Source organism: Miscanthus floridulus, chromosome 8 (genome assembly GCF_019320115.1).
Source record: "Miscanthus floridulus cultivar M001 chromosome 8, ASM1932011v1, whole genome shotgun sequence".
Taxonomy (NCBI): Eukaryota; Viridiplantae; Streptophyta; class Magnoliopsida; order Poales; family Poaceae; genus Miscanthus; species Miscanthus floridulus.
The window spans coordinates 52,296,982-52,323,295 of NC_089587.1; the positions used below are offsets into that span (position 1 = coordinate 52,296,982).

General features: G+C 42.4%; 2 protein-coding genes across 3 annotated transcripts; one reads left to right on the plus strand and one right to left on the minus strand.

The window, feature by feature from the left end:
• Positions 1 to 119: 119 nt before the first annotated feature.
• On the plus strand, positions 120 to 8,572 carry LOC136476378 (5'-3' exoribonuclease 3-like). 2 transcript variants are annotated; one of them, XM_066474194.1, is made up of 23 exons: positions 120 to 479; positions 1,357 to 1,459; positions 1,660 to 1,736; positions 1,861 to 2,052; positions 2,210 to 2,329; positions 2,420 to 2,482; positions 2,803 to 2,949; positions 3,027 to 3,191; positions 3,392 to 3,469; positions 3,581 to 3,667; positions 4,307 to 4,570; positions 4,656 to 4,751; positions 5,378 to 5,473; positions 5,596 to 5,666; positions 5,773 to 5,901; positions 5,986 to 6,062; positions 6,162 to 6,202; positions 6,326 to 6,400; positions 6,503 to 6,660; positions 6,856 to 6,960; positions 7,039 to 7,114; positions 7,234 to 7,340; positions 7,412 to 8,572. In XM_066474194.1, exons 1-23 carry the CDS (start codon positions 276 to 278, stop codon positions 8,055 to 8,057), a joined length of 3,177 nt encoding a protein of 1,058 aa, XP_066330291.1. In that variant the 5' UTR covers positions 120 to 275; the 3' UTR covers positions 8,058 to 8,572. The 2 variants fall into 2 exon arrangements, with proteins under 2 accessions (XP_066330291.1, XP_066330292.1); XM_066474195.1 differs by lacking the exon at positions 2,420 to 2,482.
• A 139-nt stretch (positions 8,573 to 8,711) lies between these two features.
• LOC136476379 (CRIB domain-containing protein RIC10-like) lies at positions 8,712 to 12,384 on the minus strand. The gene is made up of 4 exons (XM_066474196.1): positions 10,959 to 12,384; positions 10,716 to 10,819; positions 10,503 to 10,587; positions 8,712 to 9,548 (listed from the first exon to the last, which is right to left on the minus strand). Exons 1-4 carry the CDS (start codon positions 11,014 to 11,016, stop codon positions 9,316 to 9,318), a joined length of 480 nt encoding a protein of 159 aa, XP_066330293.1. The 5' UTR covers positions 11,017 to 12,384; the 3' UTR covers positions 8,712 to 9,315.
• Positions 12,385 to 26,314: the final 13,930 nt, after the last annotated feature.

Genomic DNA, 26,314 nt, shown 5'->3' on the forward strand with positions numbered 1-26,314 from the left:
GAAAACCTAGGTCGTGCCAGTTTTAGCCACATCCAGAATCCAGCACATACTCTCTTTGGCCCACGGACCGACCCCGTTCTCGTCTCGTCAACGTCGCAATCCACACCGCCTCTCCTCTCCTCTGAGCGAGATATTTGTGCCGCGCCGCAAAAAGGGATATTTCCCCCCGGTCCTCTCGCTCCGCCGCCCCGTGCGCGCCCCCGCCCCCGCTTCGCGCCCGCCAGCTGCCCGCGACCACCGCATCTAGGGTTAGGGTTCCTGCGGAGTCGGCGGAGATGGGCGTGCCGGCGTTCTACCGGTGGCTGGCGGAGAAGTACCCGATGGTGGTGGTGGACGTGGTGGAGGAGGAGCCCGTCGAGATCGAGGGCGTCCGTGTCCCCGTCGACACCTCCAAGCCCAACCCCAACGGCCTCGAGTTCGACAACCTCTACCTCGACATGAACGGCATCATACACCCTTGCTTCCACCCAGAGGACAGGGTACGTAATAATCACTAAATAATTAACAGGCTGCGCTGCCTGCCTTCCTCCTCTCTGCCCTCCACCTCCAGATCCGTCGTAGCGTAGGAGCTGGCAGCTTGTCTCTGGTTTCGGATGGTGCAATTCGACGCCTTATGTTGTTGGATCTGTGCTTGGCTTTGACGGTTTGTGAGAGCTGTGAGCTGCTGACGGGAAGATTAGAAGTTTTATTTGATAGAATTTGGTGACCTTGAGCTTGTGCTCTACTGGTAAGCCGGTTATACTACAGAAAATGGGACTGCAAAATTGCCCCCCTCCCGTCTCGTCTACACATGTCTGTACGGAACCGCTCTTCAGTTCTTCAAGTTAATCATGTGGTTTTCAATATTCGAGCTCAGTCTTATTTTGCCTATTGACCTGCACTCGAAATGGTGTGGACTGCGTATTTACCACTTTACGAGGAGCTGAGGCTATTTTCATTAGAGCTTCTAGTATGATGCAACTACTGCTTCTTAAGATGCTTAATGCGCAACATCATTAAGCATTCATCCAAGGCCTCAAGATCCCAACACAAGAATCTGTTTTGGTTGGGGCTTAGATAAGTGAACTCTAACAGGCTAAGATCATATATAGCACCTCACAAGATTTGAAGCTATGATGAAGTTACTCTTCTGTCCTCTATGTGGACCAAAACCACTACGTTTTCTTTTCCCTAGGATCAATGCTTTAGGCACCTGCATTTGACAGGACTCTAGAAGGCTGTGTCAGCTGTTACTCTGTATGCTGTTGTTCTGTCTGTAGTTTTAGAGGAAGCATTTTACTTTTCTTCTATTCAGACCATTGTATTTTTTCTGTTACCTGTATTGACTGTAATTCTGTCTGGTATTTTCTTCTACAGCCCTCCCCAACAACATTTGCTGAGGTTTTCCAGTGCATGTTTGATTACATCGATAGACTCTTCATCATGGTTCGGCCTAGGAAGCTTATGTACATGGCTATCGGTATGTCCTCCATGAACCTTTATGCAGATTACACAGTTCTTATTACTTTATCGTCCATCTATTCTAGTGTTCTAGAAATTAGAGTTCGTATGGTCATATATATTAGTAACAGTTAGGAACACATATGATAGTTACTCTTTTAAGGTGTTGTGTTAGAGTTTGTGCCACTGCATATATGCTGATTATACAGTGGTTTACAGATGGTGTGGCTCCACGTGCTAAAATGAACCAACAACGTTCTAGACGATTCAGAGCTGCAAAAGATGCAGCTGATGCGGTCAGTATTCTATTGGAATTATCATCCTCTGTTCAGTGTATGATCATACGCTGTCATTTCAATATTGGTTTTGAAACAGTATCAACCATTTGTAGTTCATTGCTCAGTATTGTCCTATCTCCAGGCTGCAGAGGAAGAACGGTTGCGTGAAGAGTTTGAGAGGGAAGGAAGAAGGCTTCCTGCAAAACAGCAATCACAGACTTGTGATTCTAATGTTATTACTCCAGGAACCGAGTTTATGGCGGTTCTTTCAGTTGCTTTACAGTACTACATCCATCAAAGACTGAATTATGATCCTGGATGGAAAAAAATTAAAGTAAGTGCTATCTGTTGCCAATTTAGACTTCAATTTTTGGATCTCCTGTTTTGTTATTAGTACGTTGCATCATATTTTATTCTAGTTAAAAAAAATTACACACTGGAAAAAGTTAATAATGAAGAAATGGATATGTTCTGATCAAATCATTTTGAAGGTTATTCTATCTGATGCCAATGTTCCTGGTGAAGGGGAACATAAAATAATGTCGTATATTCGTGGTCAACGGAATCTCCCCGGATTTAATCCAAACACCCGCCATTGCTTGTATGGCCTGGTACGTTTTTCAAATGAAGTTCTATACTTTCAGTTGGACTTTATTTCTTCAGTTCTGCTAATGCATAGGCTTGCATGTTTACACATGCAGGATGCAGACCTCATAATGTTAGCTTTAGCAACTCATGAAGTACACTTTTCTATATTGAGAGAGGTAAGCCTTCCTTAGCGAATTTGAAATTAATGCTTTTCTTCATTAAAAAATTCGGTCATCTGATTTCTGCTGTCTATGTTACTTTTTAAATTTGTTAAGCAAACCATTAGTTTTACCTTCTAGCCTCCTAGGTCGAGTTTGTTTTTGTTCAGGCAATCTTGTACAGTTTGTAACGTTAGTGTGAGTGGGTGTGGATGTGTATTTGTAAGGGTTTCTTACACTTTTTCTTAATATGATGATACGCAGCTCTCTTGTTCACTTTATTTTTAACATTTTCTTGTAAAATGTTCAGTTAAAGATTATGCATTTTATGTTTGCAGGTAGTTTTTACACCTGGACAGCAGGACAAGTGCTTCTTATGTGGTCAGGTGGGACATCTAGCCGCTAATTGTGAAGGAAAGGCAAAAAGAAAAGCTGGGGAATATGATGAGAAAGGTGAAGCAATTGTTCCAAAGAAACCATACCAGGTAATGGTGCTGTTTCAACCTGTACCGAGGGTCTTAATTTTTGTTTTGTATTGCTTCTTGACTTTGTGCCCTTGCAGTTCTTGAATATCTGGACCCTTCGGGAGTACTTAGAATATGAGTTCAGAATGCCAAATCCGCCTTTCCAGATTGATTTTGAACGCATTATTGATGATTTCATCTTCATGTGCTTTTTCGTTGGCAATGATTTTCTTCCACATATGCCAACACTAGAGATCAGGGAGGTTAGTTTTCTGGTTTATTACCTAATGCTATATTAAAATATCTACCTTTGCAGCTAGTAGCTATTAAGTATCAGTGTTAGTGCTTGCTAGCAGTCATGATCTTTAGTTTCTTATTTCAAATTTAAATAAATATGATTTCCTACTCCTAGGACTCTCTTATACTTTTGTCACATTTACTGATTTGCCTGGTGTATCTGCAGGGAGCTATCAATCTGTTAATGGCTGTGTACAAGAAAGAATTTCCTTCAATGGGTGGCTATTTAACAGATTCTTGCACGGTAATAGAAGTTTAATTATTTTGGAGTTGTCCCTTAATGTTCTTTTACAAAACTACTTCTGATAACCATATGTACTTCTGCAGTAACTTGTTTATTTCTTTGTTATTTTAGCCGGATCTGAATAGAGTCGAACACTTCATTCAAGCAGTTGGCTCTTATGAGGATAAAATATTTCAGAAAAGGGCTCGTTTGCATCAGGTGTGCAAGGCTAAACTAAATTTTATTTCTTGCATTACAAGTTATTGGATTATACCTGGAAATAATAGTACAAGGGCTCGTAAATTTTCTTGGCATTTTTAGCTTGATCAATTTTCTGCTATGTTCTCATGTTGGTGAGTGGCAGCTAAATTCTTCTTTCAATAAAAACAAAACATGTCCATTTGCAGTAGGATCAAATCCCTATCTGTATTTGGGTTTTCTTGTGGCCTAGTAACTAGTAGTACAGTGCAGGGTTGTGGTTTTCATGGGTTCAACCTCCCGCTCCCCTCCCCACCCTCTCTGTATTGGTTTGCATCATACTTCGTGCAATGAAGTGTTACAGAATGAAAGAAAAACTGTCTGTTCAACGTCTGTGATCCAGCATTTACCCATGCTCGTGATTGTAATAATATGTTATCCATGGAATGGAAGTATATACTATTTTATCACATCAATAAGTGCCATATAGTACTCGAATAAGCTATTTGAATTGTTTTAAGATTTTTAAACAAACATTTGAAAAATAATATTTGGAAGCTTGTTATTATTATTATTATATATGCACAGGCTTTGTTGTTGTTGTTGTATTATTATTATGCACAGGTCAATTGTTAAAAAGTTACTTTATGTTGTTCACAGCGTCAATCAGAAAGAATAAAACGGGAAAAGGCCCAAGCAAAGCGTGGGGATGATCTGGATCCCCATGTCAGAGATGATCTTATTGTACCTGTTGCAAATTTCCAAGGGTCTCGCCTTGCATCTGGGGCAGTACCTTCACCATATGAACAGAATGGATCTCATAGAGAAAGGAACAGCCAAGCTCGGAAAGCTCCAAGATTATCGTCATCAGGTTCCAGCATTGCCGCTGCCATTGTTGAGGCTGAAAAAGATCTTGAAGCACAGGTAGTTCATTTCATTTGGCTTTGTTTTGGAAGAAGCCTTTTCATTTTTTTCTTTTATTTTATCTGATTTTCCTGTGGTAACTTAGGAGCTTGAAAACAAAGAAGAATTGAAGTCTATGCTTAAGGATGCTATTCGTGAGAAATCAGATGTCTTCAATTCTGAAAATTCAGAGGAGGACAAGGTATGTATGCACCAAACATATCTCATTACATTTTATATTGTTTATTACTGAAACTGCCCCTTTCATATTGTGTAGTATGTCAGTTTGCGAAATATTGCTGTAACTTATAATTTATTAACATTTGAGTCTTTATGTTATGAACCTATAGTTCTGGATGGCCCTGAACCGAGGCAGCATGACCTCTCTGCTGATAGGTGGCAGCAGCACAAGGGCAAGGATAGTAGAAGGGACTAGATAATAGATTGATTCTTGCTTGCCTTGTTATGCATCTCCCCTCTTTATATAGGGAGGCTTCCTTAACTCCTAAGCAAGAGACCTCTAATTGTATCTCTAATAACTAACTCTTAACCCCGAGAGATCTGGCTTGCCATACTGCCTAACCAGCTCAATTGGCCCAGTCAGCCCTGCCACTGCCCATAACACTTGCTTTCCTATATTTGGAACATATAGGTGAAAAACTGATACACATATTTGGTTACTTTCTATACTTGCTGTGGTTTAACCTTGAGTTTCTGTGTGGTTGAAGTCTTTAAACATAGAACATAATTTCTGCTTGTTGTGGTCTGGCCTCTTGTATCCGTGCATTTCAGAGGCTTAAAATGACACATAATATATTAAATATTCAGGTAAAGCTTGGAGAACCAGGATGGAGGGATAGGTACTATGAAGAGAAGTTTGGGGCAAGGACATCTGAACGGATGGAAGAAATACGTAGGGATGTTGTAAGTATATTATGGGAAGCAATACACATTTGTGGATAGAAGATTTCATTTGATTGTAATTGGATATGTAAATTCGCTCATTTTTGCATATCTTATATTTGATGTGTTCCTTCCATCTTTAGGCTCTCAAGTATACTGAAGGATTGTGTTGGGTGATGCACTACTACTATGAAGGGGTCTGCTCATGGCAATGGTAATTTGCTTGCTCTAGTGGATACAGTTATGTCTAGTGAAATGGTTATCTGTAATGCAGTTGTAGATTTTATGAAGACATTCTAAATTTGTCTTACTGCGTGTAGGTTTTATCCTTATCATTATGCTCCTTTTGCTTCGGATTTAAGGAGTTTGAGTCAGCTCAATATAACTTTTGAACTTGGGTCACCATTCAAGCCATTTGATCAGCTAATGGGGGTTTTCCCTGCTGCAAGGTGAATATGCTAAGATTGCATCTCTTTTGTCTTCATTGATCACTTTGTTTTTTTTTCTTAGTGGTTGCTACATCTTATTTTCAGTGCTCATGCACTTCCTCTAAAGTATCGGCAACTGATGACTGATCCAAATTCACCAATAATTGATTTTTATCCAACTGGTATGCTGATGTTGTGAACATAAGAAATGGGCTGTATTATCAGATTCTCTCTTGAGCTAAAGATATTTTCTATTCTCTCTTCTCCTATTTACCGTGCAGATTTTGAAGTAGATATGAATGGGAAAAGATTCTCTTGGCAGGTACTTAACAGAGCATAACTATGTCATACATGGGCCCTTTCTAATTAAATGTCCTAGGAGAACATATTTGCTTATTGTATATTTGTATACCGGCCATCACTAAGAGCAGTGCATACTTCGCAGGGGATAGCAAAACTGCCCTTTATAGAAGAAGACCGGTTGCTGGCTGAGATTAAAAAAGTTGAGCATACTTTGACGGTATGGAAATAAGACAGCTTCTTGTGCAAATATGCTTGTAAGCTATATGGTATAGAAAAAAAAATCTTAAGATCTGCTTCTCTTTCCTTATCTTTTGTGTAGCTTGAAGAAGCAAGGAGAAACAGTACTATGCGCAATATGCTTTTGGTGAATGGCTCCCATTCACTTTCTCCTTATATCTACTCTCTCAACAGTAAATTCGGGCATCTGCCAGACAAAGACCGTGGTGGAATCAAAGAAAAACTTGATCCTTCAGCTAGGTTAGCTATAACCTTTTCAAGATTTTTGATCAAATGGCCATGAGTACACAGCACAGAAACAAATCTGCCTGCTTCTTTTAGCGTGGGGTGGGTTTGGGGGGTGTGGGGTGGGGGAATAAATCTGACATATATTAGCCTGCTGAGGTGTTTATGGTTGGATTTCTCTAACATTGCTGCTCTTGTTTTTTTATTTAGTGGAGGAATGAATGGTTACATTGCACTCTGCGGTGGGGACCCATCCCCTCCTGTCTTCAGATCTCCTGTGGATGGGCTTGAGGACATCATGGATAATCAAGTGATGTAAGCTCAATTTCTTTTGCCCGTATGGTTGGATTTAGTGGCAACCTAGTTAACGATCATTACATTTCACTTAACCAGATGCTCAATCTACAAGCTTCCGGATCCCCACAAGCACATCGCCCGTCCACCAGCTGGTGTTATCATACCCAAGAAGGTAAACATTGTAGAATCAAATGGCTTAGTTATATCAACATAAAAGGGGATGCCCCTTAATAGACCAAAATATGTTTGATATCCCAGTAATTGAAGCTTTGTGTTTGATCAAATCTGCAGAGTGTAGAAGCCGGTGATCTGAAACCTCCACCAGTGCTGTGGCATGAAGACAGTGGTAGGAGGCCTCATGATAACAATCACCGGAGGCCTTATGATAACAGCAACAGGTACTATTCCAGTTCTTTCCCTTGTCTTGCAGCCGCATTGAAAATTTATACCTATTATGAATTGGTTTCAGGCAAAACCCATCAGGGGCTCTATCTGGCCGCCAACTCGGGGAAGCTGCCCATCGACTTGTTGTGAACAGCTTGAATGTTCGGGGTGGTGGGCAACATAATTCCCCATCTATGCCATATCAGACAATAATGAGTGGTATGAACTATCCAAATGGAATGCATCACGTGGGTAACCATGGAGTGCCTCCGAGAATGGAACAGCCTGCTGGTCGTACTGGCTGGCATGCTCCTGGTGATAACATGGGCAATGGTCAAGCAGCATATGGTCAGTATCACCCTGAAAGGTCGGGACCTTCTCGGCATGAACGAGATAACCGTGGAAGGCAACAGTATAACCCATATGCAAGAGAGAACCACCATCATTCTAGTGGAAGAGTTCAACCACCTGGATACCATCAAAACCATGGCAACTCACAGCCTGCTGCCCCATCAGCAGGTCCTGGGCTGTATGGGCAACCCCCACCAGCATATGCTGATGGTTATTCTGGGGGATACCAGCCTGCACCATATGGAGCTCAACAGTGGCAGCAGCGACCTTATGGAGGTGGGACACCCCCCACAAGACCTAACTCACACCCGTCACAAAACCGTTATGGCTCCTTAGATAGAAGTTCTAACAAGAGGTCCTCAGGTCATGGCCGATACTAAACCCTTAAACCCATAGGGCCTTATTTTGAATATAAAGGGGAAATATAGTGGATCCAAATCCTTGACAAATCACTAAGCAATGCCTTCATCCAAACAACCCCGTACTGTTGTTGTCCTATTCTTGTTAGTAATCACCAAGCAATGCCTTTATAATAGAAACAGCCCCTTACTGTTATAGTTCTGTTCCTGTTGTTAGTAGGACTTGTCATGTATCATGAATGACGTCACCATAGCCAATGACCTGTTACAAGCTTCAAGGTCGACTTATTAAGGACTCCAAGGAGCAAATGTTGTTGTATACTAGCTTTGTTGCCAGACCATCAGCGATTGGTGGCATCGGCTGTTCTTTCATTTGTGGTTTTCATTTATTCGGAGCAAGTACCATGGGGGTTGGTTATATAGGTGATCAAAAAAATTTTGAACTGTGGTGATAGTGTATGTAACATAAATTTATACAGTTGATGGATATGTATTTGTTTTTTAAGATGGTAGTAATAAAAGCGTGATTTCTATCTCATGGCTTGGAAAATTATGTGTTATTATCTATAAATTGTATTGTGACTGCTGGAGTTATTGCACTTTTTATTTGGTTAACAGCTGTAAACATGCACTATTTAGCATAGTAGGCTTGACAAATATTAGACGCCGAAATGGAAACACAGGAGGATGCATGAAGGTGCCTGACTGCATCTGGAATCGCAACTAGTTCAATTGTTTACATGGAATCAGTCAATTAGCTCCAGTAGTTCGTCACGTGACTACCATTGTTTGTTCTGCTTTGAGTCTAGCGGTACGGGTGAATAGCCATCCCAATGATTTGTGTTTAACTACTTTTTTGGAATTTTACTTTCATATATGTATGAGCACCATATCATGTATGTCTTGGTCTCGAAGGAATCAAATTGATATATATATGTCGTGTAGTATGTCACTACAATCTACAATTTTGTTTGTGAACCCACAATATCATCTAAATTGTCCTTTGCTGGGCATTTCATGGAGGTCGGAGAGTATAATCTTGGCTCATCAAGCATTAGACATTTCTACTACTGATTTCCCCTGAACTGGAAAGATAAAAGGAGCCCAACAGCTAATCAACCACTTTAACATAAAAGAATCAAAAGAAATAAGTCTTGCCCCAACTCAATTGAATATCAAAGGATACCCTTTTTTTTTTTTTGTCTCAGACGTCAGAACCCTTATGTATGCCAACTACTGATGGGGCAACGTAAGTAAGAATGGCCTATACAATCTAGATTTACGGTTGCATATCCTTGACACTGATACTGTCAGCGGTAGATGAAAATGAGCTTTTGGACCTTGATCTTGACGACCTTGAGGATCTCGCGGATGCCCTTGGCGAGTCATTCTTGGATTTCTTCCTTCTCGACTTCATGGGTGGCTTTGGTATGTCTGGGTACTGGGTTGTTTCTTGACCGCTACTTTCGGGAAATATACCAAAGGGTGATATATCTCGAGGCTCGTCAAAATCTGTAAATGAGAATTATAGGACATCAGTGACAACAATAGCAGTAGAATACAAATTATATATTTGAAGATTTTTTTTATTTCATTGAGGATATTTAAGTGCATTTGCCCATTCAAAACATGTCATTCTACACCTTTTGTCATTGAGTTTTAGTAGAACCATAAGCCATGTTGTTGCTTTGATAGATATGTGGGTTTGATAATCAGTTAATTTTTGAAAGGTGACAATCAGTCATTATAGCATTTTTTGGGGGTGGGGAGGGGGGGAGGAGGAGATGAATAATCTGAGTATTTAGTATCTCATAGTTTTGCTTCTGACAGCACACGACTTAGTGGATGACATGTTATGAAGTGTTTGACCGGCTGGAATCCAGAAGCTTTTGTTTACATTTTAAAGCATGTTTTGGTCAGCCACGAAGTATGATCCAAGTTATGGTATGAATTACTGAATGATGTTTTATGAAGAAAAAAATGTTTGAATGTACTCTAAATATCTAATTTATGAAATTTTATAAACATAAACGGTCATTTATGAGATGAATATCTACACAAAACATAAACTACACATAAGGGTATAATTGTGGTCCACAATTCAAATGGACCCGATCTTATTATTTCGTTTATTCATCATATGTTGCATCCCAGCTCCACCAACAACAGAAGATGCTGTTGGCAGTTGAAAGACACTGAAATTTTATTAATAGCATCATGGGTGACTGTCTGAAAACTTATAGATCATGATTCAATGAATTATGAACCAACATAAGATTGCTGTCTAAAAATGGCAACATGAGAGCATTCCTAGGATAAATAACTACAGTTTCCTTCGCCGTACACACATCACCGCTCAAATAAATTAAAGGCAGAATATTCTTCACTAAAGAAAGCAGAAAACAATTGGATCAAACATGTGAACCACTAATGCAATAACTAATGAACAAGAGATCTGAAAATCACCTTGAGAAGAAGCCCAGGATGTTCGTGCAGATGGTCCGGCATTGCTCAGCGATGAAAAGTCTGGTGACCCCTTCATGTCATTCATCTACGAAGAAATTTGGAGTTTATCAGCTTCCAAACGAGTCATGATCAAGGGTGCAATCAGGCAGTGGGAAGAGGAAAAAATAGTTGCAGCATTGTTTCAAATTGTGAATTTTGCAATGTAGGATGTACCCAGCTAGGAGAAGCTGCACTGCCTGTTGGGCTATCCCAACCGATGTGCGCAACATGCTTCACATCAGTCGGATAACCGATCTCCATCTGATGCTCCTTTACCACTGCAAGAGTGTTATACATGAGCAACAAAGAATAATAAGTTGGTGCACAAGAAAGGAACTTGAGCTTTCAAGCTTTTCTCAGAATCGTCCTGTATGAAACCATGTAAAAAATCCACACATGCTGATGTTGATTACATACCAAAGATCTGAGAGATGACCTTGAGGCCCTTGAATACGCCTTTCATCTTGTACGCCATTGGTAGATGTGAACAAGAACAAGCCCTTTAATTTGGACACTGAAACACGAAGAAAGCAGCAGATGTAAAGCAAAGAGCTCTAGTCTCAAAACTGCCTTTTGTTTCTAAAAGATTTTTCTAAAGACAGAGAAATATACACAACTGAAAGAAGATTTGTAGTCCAAAAAGCAGTTTATGGTTGAGTAACGCACATACCTCACGGTAGAAGATGATGGTGTTGATACTCTACTTGGATGCCTCAATGGAATTATTTGGAGTATGCTACAGTTCCATCACCTCCCATGCATCCTCGCTCCCTTGTAGCTAGTTTTGCATTAGCAACATCCACGAGAAGACTGCATTTGTTGGGGCTTATATCGTTGGCAGCAGGAATGGCATAAAGAAACCACAAGAGTACGTTTCTGTGATTGCACCTAACAATTAAAATCTTTAAAATAATAACTAAGTTGACCTTCTCTTGGATGTGGCTGGACGGAAGGATCAGAATGGGTCGCTAGTCTTTTGACCTGACAGGAAATACTCGTTGAAAGTAATACTGGCTACACTTGGTTGCATCTAAACACCGAAAGCTGTATTGAGTTGAATGCGCACACCACATCAACTAAAAAGCTTAAGATAAATGGAAAATGTGGATACACTTACACTCCAGCAAGCTGAATGCCAAATGGTTACCTCTCACATAGTACCGTTAACGATAACAGTTTGCCTATTTATAACCCCTTTGCTACACTTTTCCCCGGACAGCAGGGGAAAACATCGTCAGTAATCTCTGTCCCATGCTGTGGTACCCTGGTTTTGCAGGGAAATGCAAATAAGTGGACAGCAACAAAATCCAATAGGGCAAACTGTCAAGCAGTGCATTTTTTCGAGAGTTTATGCGATCTGATTCTTCCCCTGTTTATGTGATAGCAGCTGCTGCCTCCGGGACACAGCTAAGAATCTAAGGGAGCTGTGGATTATATTAATCAATAATCATGAGATGCAGCCACGTTGAGGATTGAGGAAGCCTGCGAAACAGTCAATGCAAGAGCCGCGTTTTTGGATGTTCCCGGATCTCAAGAACCGACAAAAAATGTTCCTGGCATTTATTCTGTGAGAACTGATTGGCACGTAAACGCAATTGGTTGTGTACATTGTTCAACATAGTTTGACTACAGAACACTTTTGTATTCCTATGTTATTTAGAAACACGATGGTTAAATTTCTAAACGTAATGGGAGGGTTAAAAGAGATAAGCTTGAACCGTATGGTGTTAAACTACGAGAAAAAAAAAGACTCTACTGCCAATTTTACATCGTCTTTGTTCGTTCAAATCGAAAGGAGTTAGATTCATGGGGTAGTACACGGTTAAGAAAGCATTTATTGTGGAAGACACTACGCTGGTCTGAAATTTGGCTGAAACTGACTGGTTGTGTGAGAGAGAAATATTGTTCGGCTGGTTTGGTGAACAGTAAATTGTGAGGGGAAGCAGCCGGCTCGTCTGGAACTTCCACACCAGCGAACACGGCAACTATGCGCACCACCGCCTCCTGTAACTTGCAGTTACCTTAGCGTCATTCACTACGGAGCTTCTCTATCAAGGAAGGTGTCTTCTCGTCCACAAACACCAAGTTGCCGTGGCTCCACCAAATTGGAGAGTCGACGGCGCCGGAAGCTCACGAAGATCTCAAATGTTGTGGCTCACCAAGATTATTACAATGGCACAGGGGCCTAATGTTAGGATCGAAATGTGTACCTCTCTGTGTGACCCATAGATGCGGTGAAGGCTCCTCGCCTTCTCAGTAGATGCACCGCAACGGGGAGACGCCGGTGCCGCGGTGTAGAAGGTGTGCAGCGCGGTGGAGACGATCACCAGTGGCGCTGTGGAGACCCTGCAGAGGGAGCGACGCGGTGGCGGGGCACATCCCGTCGCTGACAGCCCTTCTTTAGGATCGGATTAGGGTTTTCTGTAGGTGGGATGGCGGCTCCAGTGAACCTCGTTGTCCGAGCCCTCGTACCCACCCTCATTTTATGTGTGCCGTGCGATAGGGGCCCACCAACCGGATTAGGGTTGGGCTCCCCCGATCAGGGAGCAGAGATAAGGGCCTAATAGGCCGTTGGGTCTATTGGTGGAGATCAACTAACATTCTTCACCTTGATCTCATTCCATCTTTCACTTTCATATCATTCACTTTTGTTCATTCCATTACAGATTAGCTCATAGAGCATGTCTCATTGTCACGGTCCATTGCCGATAGACTTAACAGCTACAACTCACTACTCTGTTCTGAAATAGATACTTATCTTCGGGCCTTCTTTTGTCTAGGAATATTTTAGGCTTTCCCTTAAACCCATGCTAGCTACATGTTCTCTGAACACCATGTTCTCTGAACATGTTGGGTGGTAAGCCTTTTGTAAGCGGATCTGCGAGCATCCTTTCTTTACTTATATGCTCAAGACTTATGACTTGATCCCGGACTTTATCTTTCACAACATAATACTCTATGTCAATGTGTTTGGCAGCACCATTTGACTTATGTTGTGAGCACACTGTACTGCTAGATTATAATCGTAGTATAACTTAAGTGGTCTATAGATGTCGTCAACCACCTTCAAACCGGGTATAAACTTCTTTAGTCAGTTCACCTGCCCGTTGCCTCATAACACGTTACAAACTGTCATACATTGTGGACGATGTAGTGACGGTTTGCATTGAGCTTTTCCATGAAATAGCTCCCCTTTACGAGATGATAGAAAATTCACGTCTGGATATGCATTCACTCTCGCATAATCAGAATCTGAATATCCCACCATGTGGAGTCAATCAGATCTTCTATACGTCATCATGAGGCCTTTCATTCCTTGCAAATAACGCAAGACTTTCTTTATCAATTTCAGTATTCTGTTCCAGAATTGCTCTAGAATCTGCCAAGTAAAAACCCGGTAACAAATGTCAAGTCAGGACGCGTACATACTTGAGCATGTTGCAAGCTTCCGACAGCTGAAGCATATGGAACCACTTTTACTTTATCAATTTAGCTCATATTGGTTCCTAGGGCATTGAAAATCTCCATATCTGTCGCCCTTGACTATAGGAGCAGATGAGGGACTACATTTGTGCATACTGAATTTCTTTAAGATCTTTTGTATGTATGCCTTTTGTGACAGTCCTTATACCCTTTTTCTTCTATCTTGGTGAATCTCGATCCCTAGAACTAACGGTTCGCCAAGATCTTTCATATCAAATTTCTTTGTCTTCAGTAGTAGACTGACATCACTACTAGCAAGTAAGATATCATCTACATACAGGACAAGGAAGATAAACTTCCCATTCTTAAACTTTGTATTGACACAATTGTCCTCTACATTCTCTTTAAACCCAAAATTCTTTATTGTCTGATCAAACTTCAAGTACCACTGTCTTGAAGCTTGTTTTAATCCATAAATGGATTTCTTTAGGCGGCATCCCATTCGTTCTTTTACTTCCATGACAAAACTTTTCGGTTGTGCCATGTAAACATTTTCCTCCAAGTCTCCGTTGAGATATGCTGTCTTTACATCCATCTGATGTAATTCTTAATCGTAATGTGCCACTAATGCCATTATGATTCTGAAGGAAACTTTACATGAGACTGGAGAAAAGGTCTCATTGTAATCAATCCCTTCTCTTTGCTTATAGCCTTTTGCCACAAGTCGCGCTTTATATTTCTATATATTCCCTTGAGAGTCAAGTTTTGTTCTGTAGACCCATTTACAGCCTACTGTTTTGGCTCCTTTAGAAATTATTTCTAAATCCCAAACTTTATTGGCATTCATTGATATCATTTCATCTTCCATGGCCTCAAGCCACTTTGATGAATGATCATTTCTCATGGCTTCTTCAAATGAGGTGGGATCATCCTCCATTTGAAATTCCTTAGTGTTGTACACTTCATAATCAGCAGGAATAGCTGATTTACTAACTCTTTGAGACCTTCTAGGGGCCTTCACATTTGGCACATGTTCTGTTTGAGGCTGTTGTTGCTCCCCCTCATGTGTGGCAACAGGTTCTATAGGATCCCAAAGAACAGGTTCCTCATTTTCATTCATTGTTGCCACAGGTGGAATAACAATAGGTGCTGACACCATAGTATCTTGTACTGTCGGTGCAGCGACAGCATGTAGTGAGAAAATTGGCTCATGAATCATTGGAGTGGGCGCATACACCCGCTTCACTTTAAGGTCAATTTCTCGAGCTACCATGCTCCCCCTCATCTTTTCAACCTCTAGGAAAACAGTGTGTCTCGTTTCCATAAACTTTGTATGTCACTCTGGACAGTAGAAACGAAAACCTTTTAACTTTTTTTTGTAGCCAATGAAATGGCAACTTACTATTTTGGCATCTAGTTTCCCAATGTTTGGGTTAAATACTTTAGCCTCAGCAGGGCTCCCCCACACACTCAAGTGTTTAGTGAGGGTACTCTTTCTGTCCACAACTCATACGATGTTTTGGACACCGACTTTCTTGATACTTTATTGAGAATATGAATGGCCGTTTTCAACGCCTCCATCCACAGGCTCAACTGTAAGGTGGAGTAACTTATCATACTGCCCACCATATCCATCAGGGTACGATTGATTCTTTTTGCTACTCTATTCTGCTGAGGTTCGCCCGGTGTAGAATACTGGGCTACTATGCCATTCTTTTAAGGTATGCCGACCGTAGTACTCCCCCACGGTCAGACCTGACTATCTTAATCTTTAATATCTTAAATTTATTCAATACATCTTTTCTTTCTTTGATTGGTTAAATATATCCATAATGGGAGTAATCATCTATGAATGTTATGAACGAATCATAACCATCCACACTCTTTACAGGAAAGCTGATCACAGATGTCTATGTGAATAATCTATATAATTCCTGCGCCGCTTTTGTCATCTTTCTTAATCTTTTTTACATACTTTCCTTTTATGCATTCTCTGCATTGTTCTAAATCTGAGAGCTCTAATGGAGGAAGAATATCTTCTTAACTTATCTTTCTATTCTCCCCCTCGAAATATGGCCTAAACGATAGTGCCATAATTTCGACAACGCATCGTGAGCTCTCTTATGCCACCACTTCTAGATTAACACTCTGTTACCAGCTGCTTCATCAGCTGAGTGGCATATATCTTTGAAGAGCCAGTGAACTGACTCTTTATTCTATCGAGGTACTCGGTGACCGTGTCACACTCTGAGATTGAGCCCACAATTGCAAGCTCAATCATGTTCTTTATCATACCCAAACTTTTTCTTGTTGGTAGTGATTTATTTCCTATGCCCAAGGAGTCATAGGATATCTTTTGGGATTCAAAATCCCTCTCTTTAGTTGCCCAAGTGGCATCATTCTCTTTTGTCTCCCTCACCGGTGCCACAAACACAGTGGAACACAGTGAGGTGACTACACAGTCCACCTTAGACAAGATGAAAACCAGTTCAAAACTTTTCTTAACAAAAAATAACATCATTTGCATGCCTTGATTCCAACGTTGGTCAAAATCAAAACATACAATTATTCTTATACACTAATTCTACATCACCGTTGGACAGAAATAGAATTAATGCATAAATCTTTAACTTTCACAACTGTTCTTACACACTAATTCTACATCACCGTTGGGCAGAAGTAGAATTAATGCATAAATCATTAAAATTAACATCTGTTCTTATACACTAATTCTACATCATCGTTGGGCAGAAGTAGAATTAATGCATAAATCATTAACATTACGATATTGTTATTAACAACGTTGGTCAGAAAACAATAACATCATAATCATATCAAAACTCTTTTTTTCCAATTAAATACCACATTGGTTCAAAATAACTGGAGAATCAACATTTTCTTTAGCAGCGGAAAAATCTCTTTTTCTCCAATTAAATACCACGTTGGTACAAATTAACTGGAGAATAAATAATTTCTCTAGCCATGGAAAAACTTCTCCTTTTCTTGAATTTTACCCACAGGGTAATTGTATTTTCTATTTCCTTTAATCCATTAATCAATTTCCAGGAAATAAACATTTACTAGAAAAACTTTTCTTTTCTCCAGTTAAATACCATGTCGGTTCAAAAACACTGGAGAATATACCTTTTCTTTAGCAGCGGAAAACGTATGCTCAATTTCTTGAATTTTACCCACAGGAAAAAAATTACTTTTTCTATTTTATTTAAGCCATTAATCAATTTCCAGGAAATAAGACCTTTACTGGAAAATAAAAAACGAAAAATGACTCAAATGATCACTGTTCTTTCGGCCCGGCCAGCAAAACAGCCTGGCCCAGCTACTCTCCGCACGCGCTGCCGCACCCAGGCCGCAACCTGGGCCTGGGCCGGCAAAGCCGCGCCGGTGCGCTCGCCCGCCTAGGCCGCGGGTCGGCCCGATCATGCTCCACTGTCGGATCGCATCCGACGGTCACCCGCTGGCTTCGCGGGGTCAAAACCACGCTCGGCCACGATGGCTGGAAACCCTAGCCTCATTTGCACTGTTTGCTTCTCTCTCTTCGTTCTGTCTTCGCCGCTCTCTCCTCTCTCTACCTCATCTCTTCTCAGCCGTAGCGCAACCGAGTGACTGAGAGCGAGACGGCGAGCGAGCGGGCGGTGGAGCGAGTGCCATGGCGCCATGGCGCCGTCGCCGGCCCCCTCGCCGGCGAGCGTGCTCCCCGACGGGTGAGCACGCCGCCGTCGAGCGGCCTGGCCGCGACGCCCCCTTGGCCATGCCCGGCGAAAAATCTTCACCGGCTTGGTCTTCTTTTCCCATGCGACGGCGATGTCGGCAGCACGGTGCACGGCGAGTTCGTTCTCTTCCCCTTTTCCCCTCTTTGATTTGGATCTGTTATCCTCTTATCCGAACCATTGAGTGTTGGCTAGGCACGCACTATCAGGCACTATGTCTTACCCGCGACGTGCAACAGACCATGCCAACATCTTGGCCTAGGCATAGCTGAAAGGTCCTTGTTTGGTTTTGGTAATTGAGTGACAACCTAGGTAGACTAATATGTGTTTATGTGAGATACACAGGTGATTAGTCCATAGGTACACTTATGTGAGCAACACATGCCATGGAGGTGAAAATGGCTTGAATATGTTGCAAGGCTCACTCATGTGATGAAGGAGCTCATTGCATATGAGACATGACATGGAGTCATGTGACTAGGTGGAGAAGATCAAGACAAGACTTGGCTTGATGGACCGGTTACAAGCGTGAAGGGCAAGTTGGAGGCTTTGGAGTGATGGACCACGTGGCGGTGAAGCTTGAGCAAGACTTGGCACTGATGGACGAAGGCAACGGTGAAAAGCATGTGAGGTCAAGATCGATGAACCAACAAGGTCACGTGATGATATGAAGTGGATCATATCATTTGTGATATGGTTGGTGCATGTGTTGCATCAACATTGGAGGATTTAGGATAGATAGCCGTACTATAAAGAGGAGAAATCTTTTAGTTACAACGGTTATCTAGTGCCACTAAGTGTGAGTTTTGTTTGCATATGCACTGCACTTAGTGACGTGGTGAGGTTCATGAGAAAGCCCAGGAAAGTTTCTTGTGAAAACTATCTCAAGTGCTAAAATAGGTTTGGTGCTTTTGGGATGAGATATCACTTGTTTTGGGCATGTTGTACAATCTAACAGGAAATTCTTGCTCACAATGGTTATTATTCCAGGCAGGGGTTCTCCGTTGGATTGGCCTAATTAATAAGAAATTTAGTTGGCCCAAGCTAGAATTTCCAGTGGGGGTGCGCACTTGGTGTGTTGAGCGTTCGCCCGAGAAATTCCAAGCCGCCGCCTGGAATTTCCAATGCGGAAGTCCTCCCGTGCCAACCGTTGGAGAAAGAGCCGTTGGGGTCGTTTGGGCTACTCCCGCACTGGAATTTCTAGGCTATGTAGACAAGAAATTCTAGTGTGGGTCAGCCAGCTGAGGGAGCCTGTGCAAGAGAGGGGATAAGACTGGCTCCCCTCCTCTCTTCTTCCTCAAATAGCTCATTCCCCATTCTCACATTTTGAAGCTAGGGTTCTTCCTCCCTCTCCTCTCTCTCTCTCTCCCATGATTGGAGCTAAGATTTCTAGGAGAGATTGAGTGCCCTTTGTGAGTGCCCCTAGTGTGTGTGCATTTGAGGATTGCATTTGGTGGCACTAGGAAATCTTTGTGATTAGTTTAAAAAAAATTAAATCTTTGTGATTGGGGGATTTCTTGTTACTCTTGGTGATTGCCATAACCTAGACAGCTTGGTGGATTGTAGTCTCCATTGTGAAGCCTGCATGGTGATTGTGTGGTGCTCCGAAGAAGAGCTTGTGAGGGGTGTTGTGCTCACCCCGCGGTAGCCGCAAAGAGCAACTCTAGTAGAGCGAGACACGAAGGGCGACAAGTGGTCCGGCTGAGTCAAGTGCTAGAGCTTGTGGTAAGCACTCCACGTGGGAGAGTGTGACTTGCGGGTCACCACTAGCAAGAGGATCGGTGGCAACCTTGGAGCTTGTCTCAACGGGGATAGCATGGTGGCAACCAAGTGAACCTCTAGATAAAAATCATTGTGTCAACCTTGTTTTTCCCATTGGTTTGCATTCCCCTTACACAGGCTTGTATTTACTTTCATATATATTGTGCTTGTGTAGTTGCTCTAGTAATTAGTTAGTTTGTGTAGCTTGCTAGTTACCTTCTTGCTCGTGTAGCTTAGAAGTAGCTCTCTTGTGTAGCTAATTTACTTTGGTAGTAAATTAGTTGCTCTCTTACGTGACTAATTGGCTTGAGTATCCTTGTTAGTCACATACTTAGTTTGTGTAGCTAAGTAATTTGCGCTCTCTAATTTGGCTTGTGTAGCCTTGTTATTGAGCATTGCTAGTGAGCTTAGGTGGCTTTGTGCTTTTGCTTACTAGCATGTGTAGGAGCTCCCCTGTTGCTTGAAGTACTAGTTGCATAGGTGTCGGGGTTATGATCCCTAGGTGCCTCAAGGCATCGATCAGTCAGCAGGATGAGTGGCCCACGGTACATCAGCCAGCAAAAGCCCAAACGAACGAGGCCTAGCTAAGCGAAGTGGACCTAGCCAGATGCCAAGACTAGGGTCAGCCACGACCCCTCCCTTCTGCCTTAGCTGCACAACGCACAAGAGACTCATGACCTCTCTGCCATCTCGACCCCTAGGAGGAACGGGGAGAGGTCGAGTCTAGGCAACCATTCCCGCTCTGACAAGAGGAGACACACCACTCTGACCCCACAAAGAACCGAGGGGGCAGCGGTCACCTCGGTCCAGTCAGACACCATCCCTACACCACGCAGCACAAACAAGACAATACCGCATGGCGGTGACTGCTAGTATGGTGACCCACCATCCAAATACGGTCCAACAAGATACACGTATGATTCTACACACTATGGGATGGGATCCATAACGGAGGCCTTGACTTGGAGGCCACCCAAACTAGTGGGAGCCATGACCCTAGAGCTCAGGATCATGGCCACCAACTCCTGCAGCCAACCTGGCGATCAATGACCTGAGGGCGGCTACCAACTCCTGTACAACGCCCCCAGAAGATCAGGAGGCAATGACGAAGGCCACGGTGGAGACCATGTTGCGTAGGACGGCTGTCAAACCACCATCATGTCTATAGTGCCACCACGGCTGGCCCAGTAGTGCCACACCACACCTTACTGCGTCATGGGCACAAGACCATGATGACAACCATGCTAGGATGTGCACCACAAGATGGCTCATGACCACTCGGTCGGGAGAACCAACTTCTTTGTACATGTGTTGGCGGTCCTTAACTCACATTTGTACTGCCAACATTGAAACAAAATAAAACAAATATGAATTCCAAAACTTAGAGTTAGGGTTTACAACTCACATTTTCCACGAGTTTTGGTATGTACATGTTTTGCAGGCACAAGTATGAAAATTCACCAAAATGCGCAATCAAGAAGGTGCATTCAAGCAAAACATATGCAAAAGCCCAACCAAATACCAACTTTGGGCCAGAACACCAGTGTGGGAGCCATATAGGCCCAGCCAGCAACCCACCAGAGCAAGGCGGTGGCGACTGGGCTGGCCCAGGGTGCGGCCGCACCCATGGTGCGGGCGCACCACCCCTAGCTCCGCTCGGCCCCACCTTGCTCAGGCGGTGCATTCAATGCTGGGGGAGGCGGTTGCATGTGGTACTTACCTAAAATACATGAGCAACCGATCATCTTCAAGCTATAAAAGGAGCCCCCCTCCTCACATTCAACAAGAATCATACACATTTGAGAAGAAGAAGGGCTACACACATTCCATTAGCTTCTAGCTAGACTAGAGTAGGGAGTGAGAGAGGAAAGAGTTAGAGGAATAGCGGAGTAGTGGTGCCCTCAACTTCTTGTACTCGGCGAGCCTTGTACATCAGGTGGATGGAGTGACGAACTTGTCGGCCCCCTCTACACTTTTACCTCTACGTTCGTCTTAGTACTTGGAGTAAGAAGTGCGTGTTCATCTTTTGGTTTTGATCCCCTAAGAAAAGTTATCATTGTTACTACTTACTTGGGGTTCATTGTCCGTCCTCGTGGCGGGTGCTCTAGTAGAGGACTCCTGATAAAGACGGAAGTTCCTAGCCAACGCTAGAGTAGTAGCGGTTACTGTAGATGTGGTGTCTAAGCTACATGTTACCTTCGTTTGCCTTGTATCCCACGGTTGAGGGGTAGGCGGCAGGTGGTGATAGCCCTATCCGTCCTTTGTAATCCCCCACGTTCGGATACGGTGTAGAGCCATAGGCCGATATCGCCTGGCAGACCAAGCGTAAGCCAATGCTCGAAGTGAGTCTATAGTGGCAAAGTTATCTTCGATTAAAGTTTCAACCCTTAGAAGAACCTCACTACCCGAGTTACCCTTCATCTTGTTCACCTGGGTAAACTAGCCAAAAGTCTACTTACACTACCGTTCCTTTGGGAAATTATGATACCCTGAATACTTTCGGGTGAAGTGCTACAATGGTACTTCCGTGCGCTTGCGGACTTTTCTGCTTACGCTAAGAAGCACCAACAAGCATTTCTGGCACCGTTGCTGGGGAACGGTTGTCATTTTAGTCTCTAAACCTAGTTTGCCCGTGTATCCTTTGTTTTACCTTTCTTTTCTTTTTACTCTTTTCCAATGGAGCAACCTACCATTTTGAACCTTTCTGCTCCTAAGGGCGAGTTCATAGAACCACCACAATCCTCTAAGCCAATCATAGCTTCATGTTACGAACTCTACCCTAGCTTTATAGCCATGGTTCAGGAACAAGCCTTCTCAAGGTTAGATTATGAAAACCCCTATCATCACCTAAGGGAGTTTGAGCAGCTCTGTGCTTGCGTGACCATTTCAGGCATGTCACAAGAAACACTTTGGTGGAAGTTGTTTCCTTTCTCACTTGATGAGAGGACGAAACAATGGTATGCCCACAAGATAGGGAAGATAGCTGGTGATTGGGAAGAACTAAGGAACAGATTCTGCCTTGCATTCTTCCCTATATCCCAAATTGCTGCCTTACGACAAGAGATACTCAACTTCCAACAAAAAGAGAAGAAAACTATAGGTGCAACTTGGGACAAATTCTCAATTTTAACAAGATCTAGCCCAGAATTGTCTATACCCAACCATGTGTTTTACAACATTTTTGGTTAGGGCTTAGCAAGGACTCTGCCCTACTGCTCGATATAGCTATCGAAGGTTCGTTTACCCATAAAATCACAGTGGAAGGAGAGGTTCTCCTAGACCACATTCTAGAGAATAATCCTCCACTAGAACCACTCCATGTAGAACCCAAGCCAAGCCACGAGGAAGTCTCTTTGGTTGAGGCCGAACCCATAACATCCTTAGAGAGACCCTCGCCCAAACCAGAAGATCCGGAGGAAGGTTTCCAACCTTCGAAACTTCCATATTTCGAGGATGAATTTTTTGAAGATTTCAGAAATACCTCAAAATACTCATGCCAAAAGAGACCACCAGTTCTAGTCACTCCTCTTGAACCGTTAGACAAAGAACCCTTTAAAGAGTCTATCAAGGAGTTGACCGCTATCATGAGCAGTGAATGGGTGGAGGAGGGAGAGCATTCTTCTAAAGAAATTCAGATTCGCGTCCCCCCTTCAACCATCCGCTGCAAAGTTCCTAGAACAATGGTGGATGTGCTTTACTCACCCACTATTGGAGCAAACTTGATGTCTGTATCATTCACATATGCCTACTTTGGCAATGAACCCCTTGCTCTAACAAACAAATCCCTTAGGAATAACCCAAGGTCGGTCCTAAAAGGGCATGGAATTCTACACAACACTATGATTCATCACGATGATGTTGTAATGGCTCTCGATTTCCATGTCTTTGACATTCAGGACTTTGACATATTGATAGGGCATCCCCTAGAAAAACTCTTCTTGAACCCAACAAAAATAGGGGAATTAGACGTAAAGTTGGGGAGAGACACTTTTACCATTCCTATCACTCGAGCCAAAAACTCGGTAGCAGAATCTCTCCCCCATCTTGACCTGCCCAAGGAAGTCTTGTTGGTTTTACCCTTTGACTCCCCTGGTCGTCCTTAGAAAAGGATGCGAAACTCTTCGTAGAAGAAGAGGATGACTTAGGAGAAACCATAGATCTTCCCACAGAGGAAGTGCCAGCACGACCTCCAGTTAAGCTTAAACCCCTACCCGCTAGTCTACGTTATGCTTTTCTAAATGGCGATAAAGAAACTCCTGTAATCATTAGCGATAAGCTTTCTAATGAGGAGACGTCCAAACAACACATCGCCATTTTAGAAAAACATAGGTCGGTCTTCGGGTATTCCTTGCAAGATCTCAAGGGGATTAGCCCAACCCTCTGTATCCATCGCCTTCCAATAGATCCGTCAAGCACACCATCTAGAGAGCCTTAGCGTAGGCTCAATAATGCGATGCGGGAAGTCATGAAGAAGGAAGTCCTCAAACTTCTTCACACCGAGATTATTTATCCCGTACCACATAGTGACTGGGTTAGTCCCATCCAATTGGTTCCAAAGAAAGGAGGAATGATAGTCGTTGAAAACAATAAAAATGAGTTAATTCCACAACGTACCATCATAGGGTGGAGAATGTGTATTGATTACCGAAAACTCAACGTGGCAACAAAGAAAGGCCACTTCCCACTTCCTTTCATTAATGAAATGTTAGAGAGACTAGCGAAGCATTCTTTATTCTATTTCCTCGATGGGTATTTAGGATATCATCATATTCCCATTCACCTCGATGATCAAAGCAAGACGACATTTACATGCCCGTACAGAACATACGCTTATCGCAGAATGTCGTTCGGGTTGTGTAATGCGCCCGCGTCATTTCAATGGTGCATGATGTCTATTTTCTCAGACATAATAGAAGAAATAATGGAGGTTTTCAACCACTGTCTAGAAAATCTAGACAAAGTCTTACAGAGATACCAAGAAAAGGACCTGGTATTGAACTAGGAAAAATGCCACTTCATGGTCCGTGAAGGCATCATTCTTGGGCACCTTGTGTCGGAGAGGGGGATGGAGGTAGATAAGGCCAAGATAGAAGTTATCGAGTAACTACCACCTATCACACCTAATTTTAAGGATAAAATTGAATGCACTAAACTCATGTGTGCCCAGGGATCAGTCACACACACAAGTTGACAAATTATAATAAGTATCATCACGGAGTATCTTACATCACGATTAATAACATCACATAGTCTTACACAACACAGCGGAAGATAAAAAGATAACTCTCTCATGGAACTCCATCATAGGAATGGTCAACTGGTTGACCACAAGCCTAAAAGTCCTCAGGAAACTCCTCATACACGTTCTCATCTGTTACCCATCCGGGATTTTTATCCAAATATAGAAAGTAAACAAGCGTAAGTACTTCCCATACTTAACAAGATAACATGGGGTTATGTAGCTCAAAAAGGATGACACTGGTTTACTGCAGTTAGCACTTTTAGTAAGTCAAGATTTTATTATCAAGTATTATCAAGTTATGCTTAAGCTCCCATTTAAACCCACATAATCAGATATCAGAATCGTTTGGATCATATTATCGTCATATAACATCATAAATGAACAACAATAAGTAACCATTTATTTTGTGAGTTTTCTGGGCCGCTCGTGACCGTGAGCACGGCTATTATAACAGTTTGTAACCCTCTATAGAGGTTGTGCACATTCACCGCGAGTTGTGATTCCCATATGCCCGGGTTAATTACTCCCATATCACTGCCAATGTGAGCGGGCAGGGTACACTATGAAACCATTTCATAGGTTTCTCTAACAAGTTAGGGCCGCTAGGTTTCCTCGGTAGGCAGATGTAGGAACCCCCCCTTTCCTATGGCACATATCCATTGCGGCTATACACAAAGGAAAAGAGGCAGCCCTATACCCAACGTGGCAAGCCCCTTTTGTGCCATAAAGATAACCTCTAACAAGCTAGAAAAGGTCTTATTACTAAGCTAAAGTCAGAGCCATGTGACCCCCACGGTTGCACTGTCAGTCCCAGCTTTTGTCGACAGATAAGCCCTTATGGAGGGCCGGGAGCATCATGATCAAAAGTCATTTGCTCCTTCACCCTATAATTCAGTTGTTTAAAAGCAACTTTTACCTTTTCTTTCCATAGAATCATTGTTCATTATGTAGCTCATGTATAGTTATATTGAGCGCTAGCAAACTACCCATATGCATATAACCCATAGGAGAACAAGGAACAGGATAATCAATCACTAGGATGTCCTTACGGGTATCAAAATTAGACGCATGCAAATGAGTAATTAATAAATGGTGAATAGGCATCAAGGTAGATTCCATGCTATACTTGCCTTGGTTAGCAAACTCCTGCTGATCTTGCTGGTCGTCAAAGTACTCCTGGTCACTAACGTTCTCCTCACCGTCTGAACACGACCAACACAGCAACATACAACATTCCAGGAACATTCATGCAAAGCAAACAATACTACAGTTAGAATAGTACACTAATAGTATAGAAAACAAATTAAAATGTTTATGAAAAGAATCTACATCTTGCTACGATCACGGCAACGAGAAGTTCACGAAAAACGGAGCTAAAACGTGAAAGTTATTATTTAAACGGGATTTCCTATAGCAATTTATTTAATTAAATCTAACTATGAAATTTAAAAGTTGCAAACATGATTAACAGTGGTACTAACACGTTGATTATGAAATTACGAAACTAACGCAATTTGAACGGGTCAATTCAGAGCTAAAACGATGATTCTACGACCAAAACAGTGCAATGGCATTTCTGTAAATACTTGAAACGTACTTTGGACTAAAACAATATATTT